The sequence below is a fragment of the Ursus arctos genome, unplaced genomic scaffold, assembly GCF_023065955.2.
Source record: "Ursus arctos isolate Adak ecotype North America unplaced genomic scaffold, UrsArc2.0 scaffold_20, whole genome shotgun sequence".
NCBI lineage: Eukaryota > Metazoa > Chordata > Mammalia > Carnivora > Ursidae > Ursus > Ursus arctos.
The window spans coordinates 50,094,128-50,109,735 of record NW_026622875.1 but is presented as its reverse complement, the minus strand read 5'-3'; the positions used below and the strand labels follow the sequence as shown (position 1 = coordinate 50,109,735).

The following is a 15,608-nucleotide window of genomic DNA, read 5'->3' as shown; positions in this document are numbered from 1 at the left end:
TATCTTAATACACGCAGGACAATTGTCTGATAAAATTAAACATCCATTCATGATGAATATTCTTAACAAAAGAGAACTTCCTAAACCGATAAAGTTTTCTTTTTTATCTTTAAAAAAAGAAATATGAGACTCGGTGAAATACTGAAAGCACTCTCTTTGAGATCAGGAAAACAGCAAGGATGTCTGCTATTAACACTTCCTTTCAACAGTATACTGGACATCCTAATCATCACAACAGCATAGTTAAAAAACCAAATGGTATAAGCATTAGAAAAAAAGAAACAAAACTCATTATTTGCATATGACATGATTATGTTAAAAAATTTAAAAGATTATATAGATAAATCAGAATTAATAAGAAATTTCTGGATACAAAAGTACTAAGTAGCAAAATGATAGCAAAAAAAAAATTCAGAAAAGGACTTTTAAAAAGCGATTTCATTTATAATAGCATAATGAACTAGGGAATATCTAGGAATAAATCTAACAAAAGATGGAGAAAATTCCTTATGGAAAAAATTATAAAACTTTAGGGAGAGATTATACAACTATTAAAAGATTAAAAAAATGGAGAGTGTGCTGTTTTCATAGGTCAGAAGACTACATAATGTAAAGGTTACATTTCTTCCCAAATTGATGTATCAATTATTACAGTCCCAATAGAAAAGAAAAACAGTTTTGTGTGTATGTGGGGATGTAACCTGGCAAGCTGATTCTAAAATGAATATGGAGGTGCTGAGATATTCTTGAAGAAGTAAAACAAGTTGCTTTACAGACACAGACATGCTCAAGGCAATTGTAGTACTTAAGACATGTGGTATTGCTACAAGGACAGACCAGTGGATGTGTGGAGCCAGGAGTTCAACGATGGGAAGGGAGGCAATGCTACTTTGAGAGGGAGCAAAAAGCAAGAAAGAAGACTCAACATTTTAATTTCTTCCTTCTTTCCTTTTTTCCTCCTTTCTCTCCTTCTTTCTTTCCATCGACAAGTGTTTATGAGTTCCTACTATGTGCTGGGCTTTGGGATAGAATGGTAGACAAGGGAACCCTGGGTTTTGTCTCACGGATAATTGTAAACTGTGTAAAACAGGTTAATTTGATGGGAGAATCCAACCTAAGATGATGTGGCTGGGGAAAACCTCTTTGAGGAGGGGATGTGTGGGTTGAACCAGGAGAAATGAGAATGAATGATCTAAGGAAAGATGGGAAAAGCATCCTGGGCGGAGGGAAGGAATGTACAAAGGACCAGAGGCAGGAATAGTTCTGTTGAGTGTGACTAAGGGAAAGGAGTCCTATCTGACTGGAGCAAAGTGGGCAAAAGATTGTTTGCCGAGGTAAGCAAGTCTTGATTATGCCAAACTTCGGAGACCATAACAAGGACTCTGGATTTTGTCCTCAAAGCAATGTGAGACCACTGAAGAGTTACTTGTAAGCAATGTAAGATGATAATGCTAGGATAAACTGCGTGTGATTGGCCAGGGGAGGTATATGGGAACTCTGTGTGCTGTCTGCTCAATTTTTCTGAAAAATCTAAAACTGTTCTAAGAAATAAAGTCTATTAATAAAAACAATGAAACTGATGATCTGGGCTGTGTGAATTCTCTGTGGTAATGTTCACAGATCAGGGTTAGGCACAGCAGAAGGAATATTTGGCTTCAACTTGCCAAATACAAAAATGTGAAGGGCTAGAGCCAAAAGCTGGTTGAGTTTCTTTCAAGGGTATAATAATACTGATGGACCATGGTATCTAAGTCAGGTAATGAGGAATGGGGAGATGGTGGAGGACGAGGACTAAAGTCCCCCAGGGAAGCATGAGGGTGGTGGCCATCGTTAGGGAATGGTGAGATGAGCAGCATGTCAGGATCTGGAAGGTGGGGGCAGAGGGGCAAGTGCCTGGAGAATTTTGTAGGCCTAAGCTATGGTGTAAACTGCCTATTTGTGGTTGTTTGAGAATACAGCCTTCATGGGAAAAAAAAGAGGCATGTAGACTTGAAAACACCAAGCTTGTATTGCCCCAAGTGTGCAAAAATGTTCATATTTTAGTAGAAAACTAACTTCAGGCCCTCCCAGGGCATAGGGAGTATGGAGTCTTACTCCCTCAATGTTTGTGCATGGGTGTCTTACACGGACCATTAGCAGGACTGCCTCTTGACATCATTTTCTAGATATTTAGAGAAATCTATCGTTCTAAAAATGCCCTTCTAAAAATCTGTCCTTCTAAAACACTAAAAAAAGTGTTTTAATTCCAATCTTCTCAAGTTTCCAGGTTATGGGTAAAGAGCCCTGTAGCCCCACTATGCCCTTTTCTCCATAGGACAATGAGAGACATCATCTGAGAAAGATGTTACTAACTGGTGGTAATGTTACCCAGGATGTGCTTCATTTGACTTTTAGAGGGCCTTTTTAAAAATTGGATTAGTAGCCACTATTAAAATCTGGATTTCTTGTTTCGCATGAAAAGTTGCAAACTATGACAATAATGGATAGGGTCACCTCCTTGGCATAAGTCACCCTGACTCCAATGTAAATGACCCTCCCTGGAGTTGTGCTCTGTGTTGGGTCTGCCCACCTGTGTATGTGAGACAAATATCCAGTGCCAAGATCTTTTGCTTGGCCAGCTTTACGTCATCACCTGCTTGATTCCTGCGGGCCTTTGAATTTGCCACCCCACCCACTGCAGGTTAACCAAGTCGGGGAGCTCAGTGCTGCTTTGCTGGCTCCCACACTAGGGCCCTAAACAGACTTTCTGGCCTAGAAGTGGATGTGGTGAGATTGCTGGGCATTCTCTCTTCACTCTGTCCTCTCTCTCCAAATCTGGACACTTAGTTGGCACTGAGAGAATACCGAGGATGGTAAATTAACCACGTTATGTCAAGGCGGTAGCACTGTGCCTGACACATTGTCAGTGCTCAAGAAGCAGTAGCTGCGATGATTATCATTGTTACTGTTATTTGATAAGTGAGCAGGAGAGTGCCCATGAGAGGGGCCCAGGCCGGGAGATGAGAAGTCATGTACCCACTTTGAGTAAGTAGAAAGGACCAAGTCTCCAGCTCACTGGAGCCATGCCCTGCCTCCTCCACACAGGAATAGGAAAGGAAGAGTTTGCTGGCTGCTGAGGTCCCCGAAGGACAGTATCTGTTCCCAGGGGTGTGGCTTCCTGAATGTGGAGGAAGTCTCCCCAGGTTGCCAAGAGAGAACATTACCAAGCGGAAGGTTCGCAGCACTGACAGGCTCCCCTTCTTGGCTGCACCCAACTCTATCAAGCTCACAGTGACAATGATGCAGTCAAAGATGTTCCACCTCTTCTGGAAGTAATAGTAGGGGTCGAAGGCAATGATTTTGAAGACCATTTCAGCAGTAAAAAACACAGTAAAGACCTGTGGTTGGAAACAAGGATCCATCAGCAGGGTTTGTGGAGTCAAGGGGTAATGACAAATAGGGAAACAGGGAAATGTCTAGTTTAAAAACAAAATAACGAATCATTTTGCTTTGTTTTTCTTCAGTTTATATATACTCTGTGGGCTCTTGAAGGACTGGGGATGGGAACACTCAGTGTGACAGCACAGAGAAACCTCTGGACCACTGCTTAGGAGATACGCATTAGAACCCATGCTTCAGTGTTTTCATATGGTGGTAGAAGTGGATAATCATTAGGATAATAATTATTACATAATTATCTAAATGAGAAGTCAATCTGGTTCAGTTGTTCAAAAGCTTGGATCGTGGGGCAACACAGACCCCGATAAAAATCTAATTAGCCATGTCCGAGCTTGTGAAATCGGACACAAGTCAATTTCCTCATCTGTATAATGGGCATAAAATGAGATAATGCATACACAGTTCTTAGCAAAGGTCCTGGACAACAGTAACTCATTAATAAATAATAGCTGTTAAACTAGAACAATAACAATAAATTCTAAGATTCTTTCAGTTCTGAGTGTCTTTAGTTGTCTTAAACAGGATAGGATTCTGACACTGAGAGAGGTCAAGCCCAGGCTCAGGTCATGGGAAAAGGAGTAGGGAAGGGAGACAAGTAAGGAAGAAGGGTCGGATGCTATTGTCTCATTTGCTCTCAGCAAAGCCTCACACCAGCCTGGGAAACAGAGGTGGTTGCATCCCCTTTACACAGAAGGAAAGCCTGGGAGTTTAAGTGATCTGCCTAATGCCACAGACTGCAACTCTGTAATTCAAAGAGCATGTACTGAATGCCTTTGTAGACAAGTAAGGCGTGGTGGGGTAGGGCTGAAGTTCTGTGTCCTACTGAGACCTGGGTCAGCTGGCTCCATCATCACGGGCTTTGCCATCTTGGGCAGGATACTCAATCACTCTTAGTCTCAGTGCCCTCTTTGGGGCTGTGAGGGTGGTGATAGCCTCATAGCATTGTTGTGTCATAGAAATAACACAAGGAACCAAACTCTGCCTGCCTTTCTTGTTTTCTTTTTAAAACAAGGCACTATGCTCTGTCTCAATGATAAAGGCCTTTTTTCCTTTCTTGTTACAACTTCTCCAGCTGTAAAATGAGTGTGGGCTTTGAGGTCTCTTCCATAAGACCCTCTGTGGTCTATGCTGACTTCTTGGAAATAGGCTCTTCCTTCTCTTTCCACTTCCCCTCTTCATATCAACTTTAAATAGAATGCGGCCTCTTGGCTCAGGTGCTGCCAAAACATAACGCATGCTATGCTGGTTCCATAGTGTCCCAGAACCTGCTGGAATCCTTTTCATGTCTCTGGATTCTGGGAGAAAGGGAGGTTTCTAGGGAAGAGTAGTCACATTTCCCCTGAGACCCTTACTGCAGCCTATGAGGAGTTGGCAGCGCTGGACGATCCTGGCAGACCAAATAGGCCACTTCTAATGGGGTGGATACTGCAATGGACATGGAGGCAGGATCCTGACCTTGTTAGCTTCTGCTTACCATGTAGCGAAGTCCAGTATGGATTTTATCTTGTTAAAAGCAAATAATACTAAAAAATAATGGAGGACAACTTAAAGCAGCATCCTGTACAAACCAGATACAAAAGAAAAGTTCTGACTCCCTGGTGCTTCTCTTACAATAGCAGCCACACCTCCAAGTTCCCTCCCTCCCATTGCCTTCCTTGCCCCTCCCACATTTTGTCTGCCCTTAAATGACATCATTGAAAAACCACCACCATTGTGTTTTGTAATCATTAACAATAGAATTAGGAGGAAACTTTGCAAGTCCATAGGCTGTCTTTAAATGGGAAAGTGACATTTATCCTAATTTCAACGTAGAGGCAGCTGAGAGCCAGAGAATTCAAGGGCCTGACCTAAGTTCTATAAAGAGGGAGCTAACTGCCCCTCTGTCATGACTCTCTAGGTCCATTTCCCTACGCTGGTTTGTCTGAAAGCAATTCACACCAGCACAGCCTGGCTCTCCAGACTTGACTTCCTGCTCTCAGTGCTACCACATCCCCAACACTACCTCTCTGCTCTCAGCTGGCTGTATCAACACTCCAATGAATGAGGGCACACCGCCAACCCACCCAAAGCCCCCTTCCCCCCCATGACAGCTGGGCAAAGGCTGCCAGTGCACTCACAATGTTGCCTATCTGGAGCATGGCTTCGAAGGCAGCGCTCATGCCGTGGTGCTCCATGGCCATGAAGACTGTGTTCACCACAATGCACAAGGTGATGGTGAGCTCCGCAAAGGGGTCCGTCACAATCCCAAAGAGAAGCTTCTTGAGCTTCACCCACGTGGGGCAGCACTCCCAGATCAGATACTTCTGAGCCAAGCTGGTCAAGCAGGGCGGGCACCTCCGTTCGGACTCCTCGAATTCTGTATCACAGGTGTGGTCGATGACAGGTGTCAGCCATGTATCCCCTCAGACTCCCATCCCCTGGCCATCCCCTAGACCTTGTCAATACTAGTATCACTTGCAGTCTCCACCCCAACACCTTGCTCTGATGACCATTTCCTACCTTCTGAGCTCCTTCAGTCCAGCAAGTGCAGTCCAATCTCTGTCCCCATTCAGTCCCCCAAAGCATGGACCCTACATTTTTAACTGCCCATCATCTATGTCATGTTCTCAGTTCTCAATTTACCTGGCTTAGATTTCATGTCCACCCCTCTATATACCCCCTTGCAGACACCCTCAGTTCCCTTGCCCTTCTCCACTCCTCTCCTCCCCTGAACATACAGACTCCTCTGCTCCTACACCGAACCAGGTAAAACTGGTTAGAAAAACTATACAACCATGCTGACTGGCCCCACTAGTGATTCATAAGTCCCAGCTTGTCACAATCCAGAAATCCTGCCATGTTTCTCCATTTCTGTACACTACTTCAGTCTTCCAGACTAACATTTCTCACTTCCCCTCTCTCCTCCAACCTCTCCCTATCTACTCACTCTTTGCTGACCAGCTCCTTTTGATTTCCCTCAGAATATAGAATCGCTCACAAAAGAACTTTCCCTTCCTCCTTTCGATGAGTCTCCAAGGAATCTGCAAGTCCATCCCCGTGTTCTGTACCCTGCCCAGCACATGAGCTCACTCTACTCCTACCTGTGTTCCTGCTCAAGACCTGTGTCATCCCCTTTCTCTGCCCTCTAGACTATTCCCATCAGCACATGAACATGCTTTAAGTGTATCTCCACTTTTCAAAAGATCTCCCTGGAAACCTTGTTATTCCTCATCTACTGTCCCCTTAACAGCAAAATTCCTTGTAAGAGTTTTCTACACTTAACTTTCTCTACTTTCTCACTTCTGTTCCCTCCCTGACCCCTGGAATCAGGCTTTTTACCTCTTCCACATTGAAATTATCAATTTCTAGTTATCCCCTCACTCTGCCTCTCACAGCATTTGAAAGAATTTGTAATGCTCTGCTTGAAATTCTTTGTCTAGCTTCTAGGACATCACAACCCCTTGGTTTTTCTCCCATATCAGTGACTGCTTCTTCTCAATTTCAGTCCCTGTCTCTCCTTTTCTTGCCTCTGAATGTTGGAGATCTCAAGCATTCTCTCCTCGATATTTCTTTTTTTCTCTCTCTAGGTAATCTCATTGAGCCCCATAGTCTTAAAAAAACATTGCCAAGCTATCTGCCCCCAGATTATATGTTGAATTTCTGATTTTTCCTTAAGCACCAGGCTCATCTCTAGCTGCTTCTACTAAATCTCCATGTGGATGTGCAGCTGGGCCACCTCAACAGAGGGCACCTATATAGCTTTAGGATAAGCACTCTACAGATATGCCAGCCTACATGGCAAAGAAAGATGATGTCCATTGTAATAATAATAATAATAATAATAATAATAATAATAACAATAACAGAAACAACTGATAAAGTCCATTATGAAAAAAGATGCGGCAAATTTATCTATGGAGATGTAAAAAAACTTTATATATATGTGACGTGTGTGTGTGTGTGTGTGTGTGTGTGTGTGTGTGAATGCATAGAATATTGCATGAAGGATACAAGATAAACTGAGAGAGCACACTGGGATACTGGGGAGCAGCAAGAATCTTTAGTAGGAGAGAGACATAATTTTCATTGTATATGCATCTGTAGTATGAATTTTTTTGCTATATATACTTTTTCAAAAGAAAGAAATTTATAGAAATAAATCTATGCTCCCAAATTTTGCTGTTTTATTTTCCCATAGGTAAATAAAAAATTATGTGTAGTCAAATTTATCCATAGTGTTCTTTATGTTTTCTTGCTTTCATGCCTTGCATATAAGCCATTCTCATTGCAAGATTTAAAAAATACCTATTCACATTTTCTTCTTGTTCATTTGCAGCTTTACATTTTCCTTAAAATTTTAGTGCATTTGGAGTTTATTTTGGGTAAGGATTAAGATATTAATCCAGTTTATTTTTTTCCAACCTCTGGTTATTTATATCAACACTGTTTATTGCATAATATCTCATTTTCCAAAGGATTTGAAATTTCATTTTGGTCATTAGTTATTTCCATATATGCCCATATACTTTCATATACAAGTGTCCATTTCTTTTCTATAGACCTAACTATTTAACTATCACACTGTTGTAATGACTTATAATCTCTGTAAGCCTTTAAAATCTTCAAAACATTTTGTCAAATAAAGTAAAAAAATAACTGATAAAAATAATTGTGGCTCATGTTATAAACAAAATGCTCATTTCATTAATATGTAAGAACTCTTAAAAATCAATGAGAAAAAGATCAAACCAATAGAAAAATGATTAGACAGTTTCTAAAAGGAAAATTCAAATGGTTTATAAATATTTAAAAAGATGTTGAATAATACTAAAAATAAGAGAAATGCAAAATAAAGCTATACTAAGATATTATTTCATGGATCAGATTTGCAAAGATAAAATAGTTTAATAATTGTGTTCGGGAGGGTGTGGGTTGAAAGCCAGTAACATCCATTGCTTGGATGGGTGAAAGTTGATATATTTACGCAGAGCATCCATTATTGTTCAAAACTAAAAATGCTTACCCCCTATGACAAAGCAATTTCACTTAGAGGCATTTAACCTATATTGTACATGTAGAAAGTAATATAGTGACCACAGAATTTACTTCCCATCAAGAAGGGGATGGCTAACTAAATTATGGTATGTCTATATAACGTAATACTAACAGTTACTGGAAAGTTTAAGGGTACTTATGTGGAATGATTTTCAAAACATATCATTGAAAAAAATTATGGCACAGAATAGCATATGCGATATACTACCATTTGCAAGGGAGAAGAAAGACTATATATTTTTGACTGAACATAATAGAATATTTTGGGGGAAAAAACCCCAAACAACTGGTTTGGACATTGTTTCTGGAAAGGAGAGTTGGGTAGACAGAGGAATATTTTCCCCTTTTTATATGCCCTTTAGTATGTTTTAAATCCTGTATAACATATTGCCTATTCAAACAAAAATGTTCTAAATAAAAATTTGATAGAGATTTTATTTAAAATAATGGAGCAAAGAATGTGCTGCTCTTTCTATTTCCAGAAATCAATGAAAGCCTCCAGGAGACTGAGAAATAGAAATGCAAATTCTTGGTAATGATTTTGTGGATTTGATATCAAAAGCAAAATCAACTAAAGCAAAAGTAAACATATAGAATGACATCAAACTAAAAATACTTCTGCACAGCAAAGGAAAAAGCAACTTATGGAATGAGAGAAAATATTTGCAAGCCATTTATCTGATAAGGAGTTACTATCCAAAATATATAAATAACTCATACAAATCAGTAGAAAAAAAAACAAATAATCTGGTTTTCAAATGGGCAGAGGAACTGAATAGACATTTTTTCCAAAGAAGACATACAAATGGCCAAAAGGTACATGAAAAGGTGCTCACGGCACGAATCAGCAGGGAAATGAAATTAAAAACACAATGAGATATCGCCTCACACCTGTTAGAATGGCTGTCATCAAAAAGACAAGAGCTAGTAAGTGTTGGCAAGGATGTGGAGAAAAGGGAATCCTGTGCACTGCTGGTAGGGATGTAAACTGGTGCAGCCGCTATGGAAAATAGTATGGAGTTTCCTCAAAACATTAAAAATAGAACTACCATGTGATCCAGCAATTCCACACCTGGTAATAAAAAGGAAAGGTATATATCCAAAGGAAATGAAATCACTGGGTATATACCCAAAGGAAATGAAATCACTATCTCAAAGAGACATCTGCATTCCCAATGTTTATTGTTGCACTATTCGCAATAACCAAGATACGGAAACAACCTAAGTGTCCATTAATAGATGAATGGATAAAGAAGATATGAGACCCACCCACCCACCTATACACACCCTTCCCCCCAACACAGGAATATTATTCAGCCATGAGAAAGAAGGAAATCTTGGTGTTTGCCCTCAAACTTGAGGGCATTATGCCAACTGAAATAAGTCAGACAGAGCAAGGTAAATACTGATACTACATGCTATCACTTCTATGTGGAATCTTAAAAAAAAAAAAGATGAAGCTGTGAGGTGTGACAGATGTTTTTATTACCTAGGTAGTGAAATCCTTTCACAATGTATACATGTATCAAATCATCACAATGTACACTTTAAATATCTTACAGTTTTGTCAACTATACCTTTTAACTGAAAAAAATCTTCCCAAATAATTAAAAAAGAAGAATGTGCTGCCCTTCTACTTCCAGAAACCACTAAAGGCATCAAACCTGAGAAATAGAAATGCAAACTCTATTTTTGATTAAACTAGGAAACATCTGTAAAACTCAAATCCTAAGTTATGTGCAAAGGCTAGCAAATATAGCACAGGTCAGTCAGAGTACAGGAGAATGCTCTGACAGGACACTTGAAATGATAGATATGTAAACTGGCAAAGCAGTTGGCATACCCTGGGGGCAAAATCAATGATCTCTAGTTGAAACAAAAGCAGGCACTTCCCTGGACCTATTTTGGCACTAAAAAGCACAGGAAGCAGTGTTGCATGAGAAATCTTGCAGATGCGCCATCATGGCAGGAAGCGCCTGTCTGTGAGGCAGGAAGGAAAAGACTCAGCCTTGTAAACAGCCTTAATGTCGCTGATCTTGAATGTCTGGGGAGATACAGAGTCTAAGAGAACCATGCACTTGCTAGCTTGGAACATTATCACAGCTCTTCCCCTAAAAGAATCTCCTGCAGAAAGCTAATCCAGAAAGAACTTTCTTTCTTTCTTTCTGCTACAATTAGAGATGCCCTTTCTCCTATTAAGACTCTCCACTTGTGCATCCTCTCCTGCCACTTCAGGAATCTATTGAATATTCTCTCTCTTTCCTTTATCTTCAGTCTTTCCCATTCTCACCGATCCTCCCCATTAGCACGTAAATATACTTTAAAAAAAAAAACTCCATACAAGAAAATAAATAAACAATGCTACTTATGCCCTGGTGTTTTACTGTCTCCTCCCCTTCACAGGCAAACTTTTGAAAAAGTTGTCTATTTACAATATCTCCTTCTCCTCCCACCACAACTCCATCCTTCAACCTCCTCCCCTACTCCTCCAATCCTCACTTCTTGGATCACCAAAGACATCCCTGTAACTAAAGCCCCTGGACTCTTTTTGGGTTTAATCTTACTTGATTTTTCTACAGCATTGCCTCTTTTGACTTTTCTATTCTTCCTGAAGGAATTCAGACCCCTGGGTTTGTGCTGTATTCTTCTGGATCTTCTCCTATCCCTGGACATTGCTTCTCAGCTTCCTCTGCTGGTTCTGTCTCTTCTGTTCAATCACTAAACATTGTAGTTTCTTTAGAACTCTGTCCCAGGTTTTCTCTTCTTACTCAATACCCCTGTCATCTTATCCACTTGCACCTTTCCAAAATTAACATCTACATTCAAACAGCTTTCAAATATGTATTTTTAGGTCACCCTCATCTTCTAAGTTCTAGACCCATTTATTGCAAATCTGACTTCCCCCTGGAAATCCTTACCTAAATGTCCCAAAGGCACCTGAAACCCACTATGTCCCAGACTCAACTCATGATCTTTTCTTGCATCTTTTCCCAGTGAATCCCCCTAAAGTATTCCTTTTATGAGCTATTACACCAGTATCCCTTCAGTTGCTTATGCCAGAACCATGTGAACCACCAAGTCCTGAATCTTATGTCTCTCAGATAGCTCTTAATCCTCCCATTTCCCATCACTACTACTGCTACCACCCCAGAGACCAGGCACTGCCATCTCTCAGCTGGTTTCCTCCCAACTGGTTTCCTTGCCAACATTCTTCCCCTCTTAATTCCATCCTCTACACGTATTCAGAGTAACCTTTACAGAATGCAAATGTAGCTCCCTTGCCTCCAATCCTTTAATGGCACCTCACTGCTTTTAGGATGAAGTCCAAACTCCTTAATTTGGTATAGGAAATTCTGTGGGTTTGGCCCCAGTCCATCTCTCCAGCCTTATTTTGAGCCCCTCTACTCCTTGCTTTCTGTGTTCCCTCCACATCAGCCTTTTCCATTTCTTCAAATATTATGCTCTCTTCTGCTTCAGATATTTTGCTGTCCTTTCTGCTTGGAATACTTCCCTAACTCCAGGCTAAACTTACCATATTTCCTTTAGCATTTTGCACTTCTCCTTCAAGACACTCAGCATCCTAGTAAAAACTTGTTCCAAGTCCCTCTCTCCCACTCAGCATGAGGGCAGAGCCTGGGTTGTGCTTACTGCTGTGCTCCTGCTCTTGGTCTTCTGGTCTAGAAAACTGTCAAGTCTTAGTTTGTGTGCCAGGCATAGATGGTTCACATGCTCTGAGCTCAATGAATTGTCATGTTCTTATTGGCTTGGGCCAAACTTTCTCAGGCACAATCACTCCCAAAAAGATGGCCTCTGTAAATTCCATCACAACTTGGACAGTGCCAAGCACCCTTCATGTATTCTGTGAATGTTGTGGGTATAATGTCCGACCAGAGAAGATCAGAGGTCATCTGCCCTATGCTCAAACAACTTTGACGTCTTTGCCCTAATCTGAAATTTTCTTTACCCAGATTCTCTTGAAAATGTCAGTGTGTCTCTTGCTTTTCCTAGTCTATTCTCACAGCATCTTCCTTAAGGGAAGTCTGTCCTACCTCAGGATATCTGACCATTCCTTATTCTCTTCCTATTTATCAGTTCAGGTCATTATAATTAACATCACCCCCAAATGTCACCTTTGTGTATCACTCTCATTTACCATTCATTCAACAACTGTTTGTTGAAAACCAACCATATGCCAAGCACCGCTCTTCCAGGTACTGGAACTCTAACTGTGAGCAAAACAGACACATCTCTGCCCTTGTTTACAACAGAGTAAATAAGAATAGCCAACACCTGCTGAACATTTACTAAGTGTCAGTTGTGGATCTAAGCACTTTACATATGCTAACTCAATCCTCAAAAATCATTAAAAGATAAATACATTCTCACTACTTTGCAGGTGAGGCAATTGAAGCATAGAGCAGTTAATGGAGCTCCAAAGTTGCATAACTTACCCTATGTGGCAGAGCCAGGATGCAACTCAGGCAGTCTAGCTCCAAGGTCTATGTTCTTAACTACTATCCTCTGTCACTTCTCATGGATTCTGAGACCTCTTTTGTTCTTACCTGAGTTAGGATGTGTTTGGAACACTCATTTTGTTAATTCTTGTCTCATTCCTGCAAAATACATTGCATTCACCATTCATCTGTCTGGAACTCTCTCCCCTAGGTTCTCATAAGTTTGAATCCCTTACTTCATTCAGATTTCTGGTCTCTTTAAGGAAAATGGTCTTCTGCATCCACCCTATCTGAAATAGCCCCTCTATAGTCTTCTATTCCCCATCTCCTTCCTGACTTTTTTTTCCTACTTCTTATCACTACCTGAATATCTATTTGTAGTTAGTATCTGTATACCCTGGCCCCCAGAATGTAAATTCCATGTGTGTAGGCTTCTATCTTGTTCACCACTGAATTCCCAGCACCAGAATAATGCCAGACATTATGCTAAACAAATGCTTGTTGAAGAGTAAATAAATGAAAAAAAAAAAAGGAGGAAGCTTGATAGTTCTGGAGAATAAATGAAAAAGCAAACTGTTTGTATTTAACATTAACTGTTTGATGGCTAATGGCAAAAAGAAAAAAGAATCCAAGCAAGTCACCTGGCCAACAAAAAAAATCACAGGCATAGCAGCATGGTTACATTCTACACAGCCATGAAAAATGTTAGGCATACAGACACTATTAAAATGAAAAGTGATTTTTAAATAATGATCAACGAGGGAAGATAATATGAGAGAATATGTACAATATGTACACACTGTTGTTACTGAAATGTGTACACATTTCACAAAACACAAATCCACGTATGTAAGAAATGTAACTTAAACGTCCCCCCCCCGCCACATAATTGAATTCAGTATATACTGGAAGTCCCCAACCTGGGGATCTTGTTTTAGTTAATTCAACATCTGCTACTACCTCACTATCTGAAGTTGTGTCTGAGTTCTGGAGGGTCCAGGGTTCACCAAAAGTGGAGTATTGAGCTGGTCCTTAGTCATTGCCCAGTGTATTTTACGAGTCATCCTAGGTCCCATGTGGGAGAGCAGCCACAATGGCTGTTCCATCTTTGCCTCTCACTCACTTCCTTCTCCAGCCCTCAACGAGGGCAAGATCATCATCCAGCTACTCTCCTGCCATGCAGGCCACAGGGCACTCTCTGGGGTTACCTCAGGCCTTCTCTACCCAGGTGGGCTATCTGCCTGCTCTACTGTACAGTTTCTGTGCCATGCTGGGTATGTGGGTTTTTTCCTAAGACTTGCCACCTCTCGCTTCATCTAGAAAGTAAGACATAGATTGGTTCTGTTTTCAAATCCCTCAAACATCTTTTTTGTTTGTTTCCCTTTTTTTGTTTCGTCATGCCCTCCCTCACAGTTAGGATTCAGCCCAGAACTGGGAGGGGAGCACACAGAGAGCCCTTTCTCAGAAACACACCAGCACCCAAACTCCCTCTCCCTCCTTCAGCCCAGTACATGTTAAATTTGTCCAGAGGAGGCAAGTAAGTGGACAGGACAAAGGCTATATTTTCCATATCCTGATGCAAAATAAAGGCTGGACAAGAAGACAAGCTTCATAGTCAGGGTAAGGAGGATGCAGTCATGCTCTTTGGAAACTTGAGTGTCAGGGGGCTGGGAACCAGTGTCACTGTCTTCCTCCAGCTCCTGGTTTGGTATAAGCAATTGGAACATATCCCTGAGGAGGCTAAGTGGATTCCCATCTGATTGATGGAGCCCTGAATTAACAAGAATTTAGTTAAATTGACTGATTAATTTACTTAAATTATCTTCCAATGCTCAGCATAATGGGGGCTTGAGACAAAAATTAAGTTATAACCATAAAAGTTACAACCATGAAAAATGACAGGATAATTCTGCTGTATTTGAAAATTAAGGACTGTAAAATTTCTTGCATACCTGAGGTAGCTTGAAATTCTCTGGTGTCTGCCAGATCACTTTCTCAAATTTAGTTTTGTGAATACATATAAAGCAGATATAAATTTGAACAAGAGATGAAACTAGAGCATTAAAAACTCATTGGACCCTATTATTTTTGAAAAAAATTATCCATATTAAAAAAAAACATCGATAAAGGGTGATGGGACCAAGGGCATAACAAAGAGCAGTATTTAGGATCCCGGGACACAGACGGGTGACATCTTTGGCACAGGTTTGGGGCATCTCCTCTGCTGCTCAAATGCAGACTCATTGTAGCACAGTGGATGGGTGTTCTAATGAGAGGTACTTACCCTCGAGGACAGAGGTCATGATGCTGACAACACTCATTGCCCTTTGGGCTCGGAAAGGTTCATTCAAGTATTCTGCTGATAAGAGAGTCTTCTTTTGTCCTGCATCAAATGCCTGCTGGGACACAAACAGTCAGACTACTTCCCCAACCTGAAGTCATCAGGGGCAAAGTCAGGTCACTCAGCCTTTTATTTTCCAGTCTTGTGTAGTCACAAGTTGCCTGGTGAAGCTATGGTCCTCTGCAGTTGTGCTTTGGGAAATGGGCTGCTTCTTGAACTTGGGGTAAGAGCTTAGGCATGAAGACCAGGACACAGAGTTGGTGGTGCATCTAGGTTTGTACCTAACACTATACCCCGGGCTCACCTGAGGCTCTGCAAACTCCTGCCTGAGGACAGGTCCC

General features: G+C 40.9%; 1 protein-coding gene across 3 annotated transcripts in view; it reads right to left on the bottom strand.

The window, feature by feature from the left end:
• Positions 1-15,608, bottom strand: part of SCN10A (sodium voltage-gated channel alpha subunit 10) — a 103,322-nt gene that overhangs the window by 37,345 nt on the left and 50,369 nt on the right. For all 3 annotated transcript variants that reach the window (XM_026496747.3, XM_026496748.3, XM_026496749.3), the window contains 3 exons: positions 15,211-15,322; positions 5,556-5,794; positions 3,204-3,377 (listed from right to left, as the gene is read on the bottom strand). In XM_026496747.3, coding sequence (XP_026352532.1) covers positions 3,204-3,377; positions 5,556-5,794; positions 15,211-15,322 — 525 coding nt within the window. The remainder of the gene's footprint in view (positions 1-3,203; positions 3,378-5,555; positions 5,795-15,210; positions 15,323-15,608) is intronic.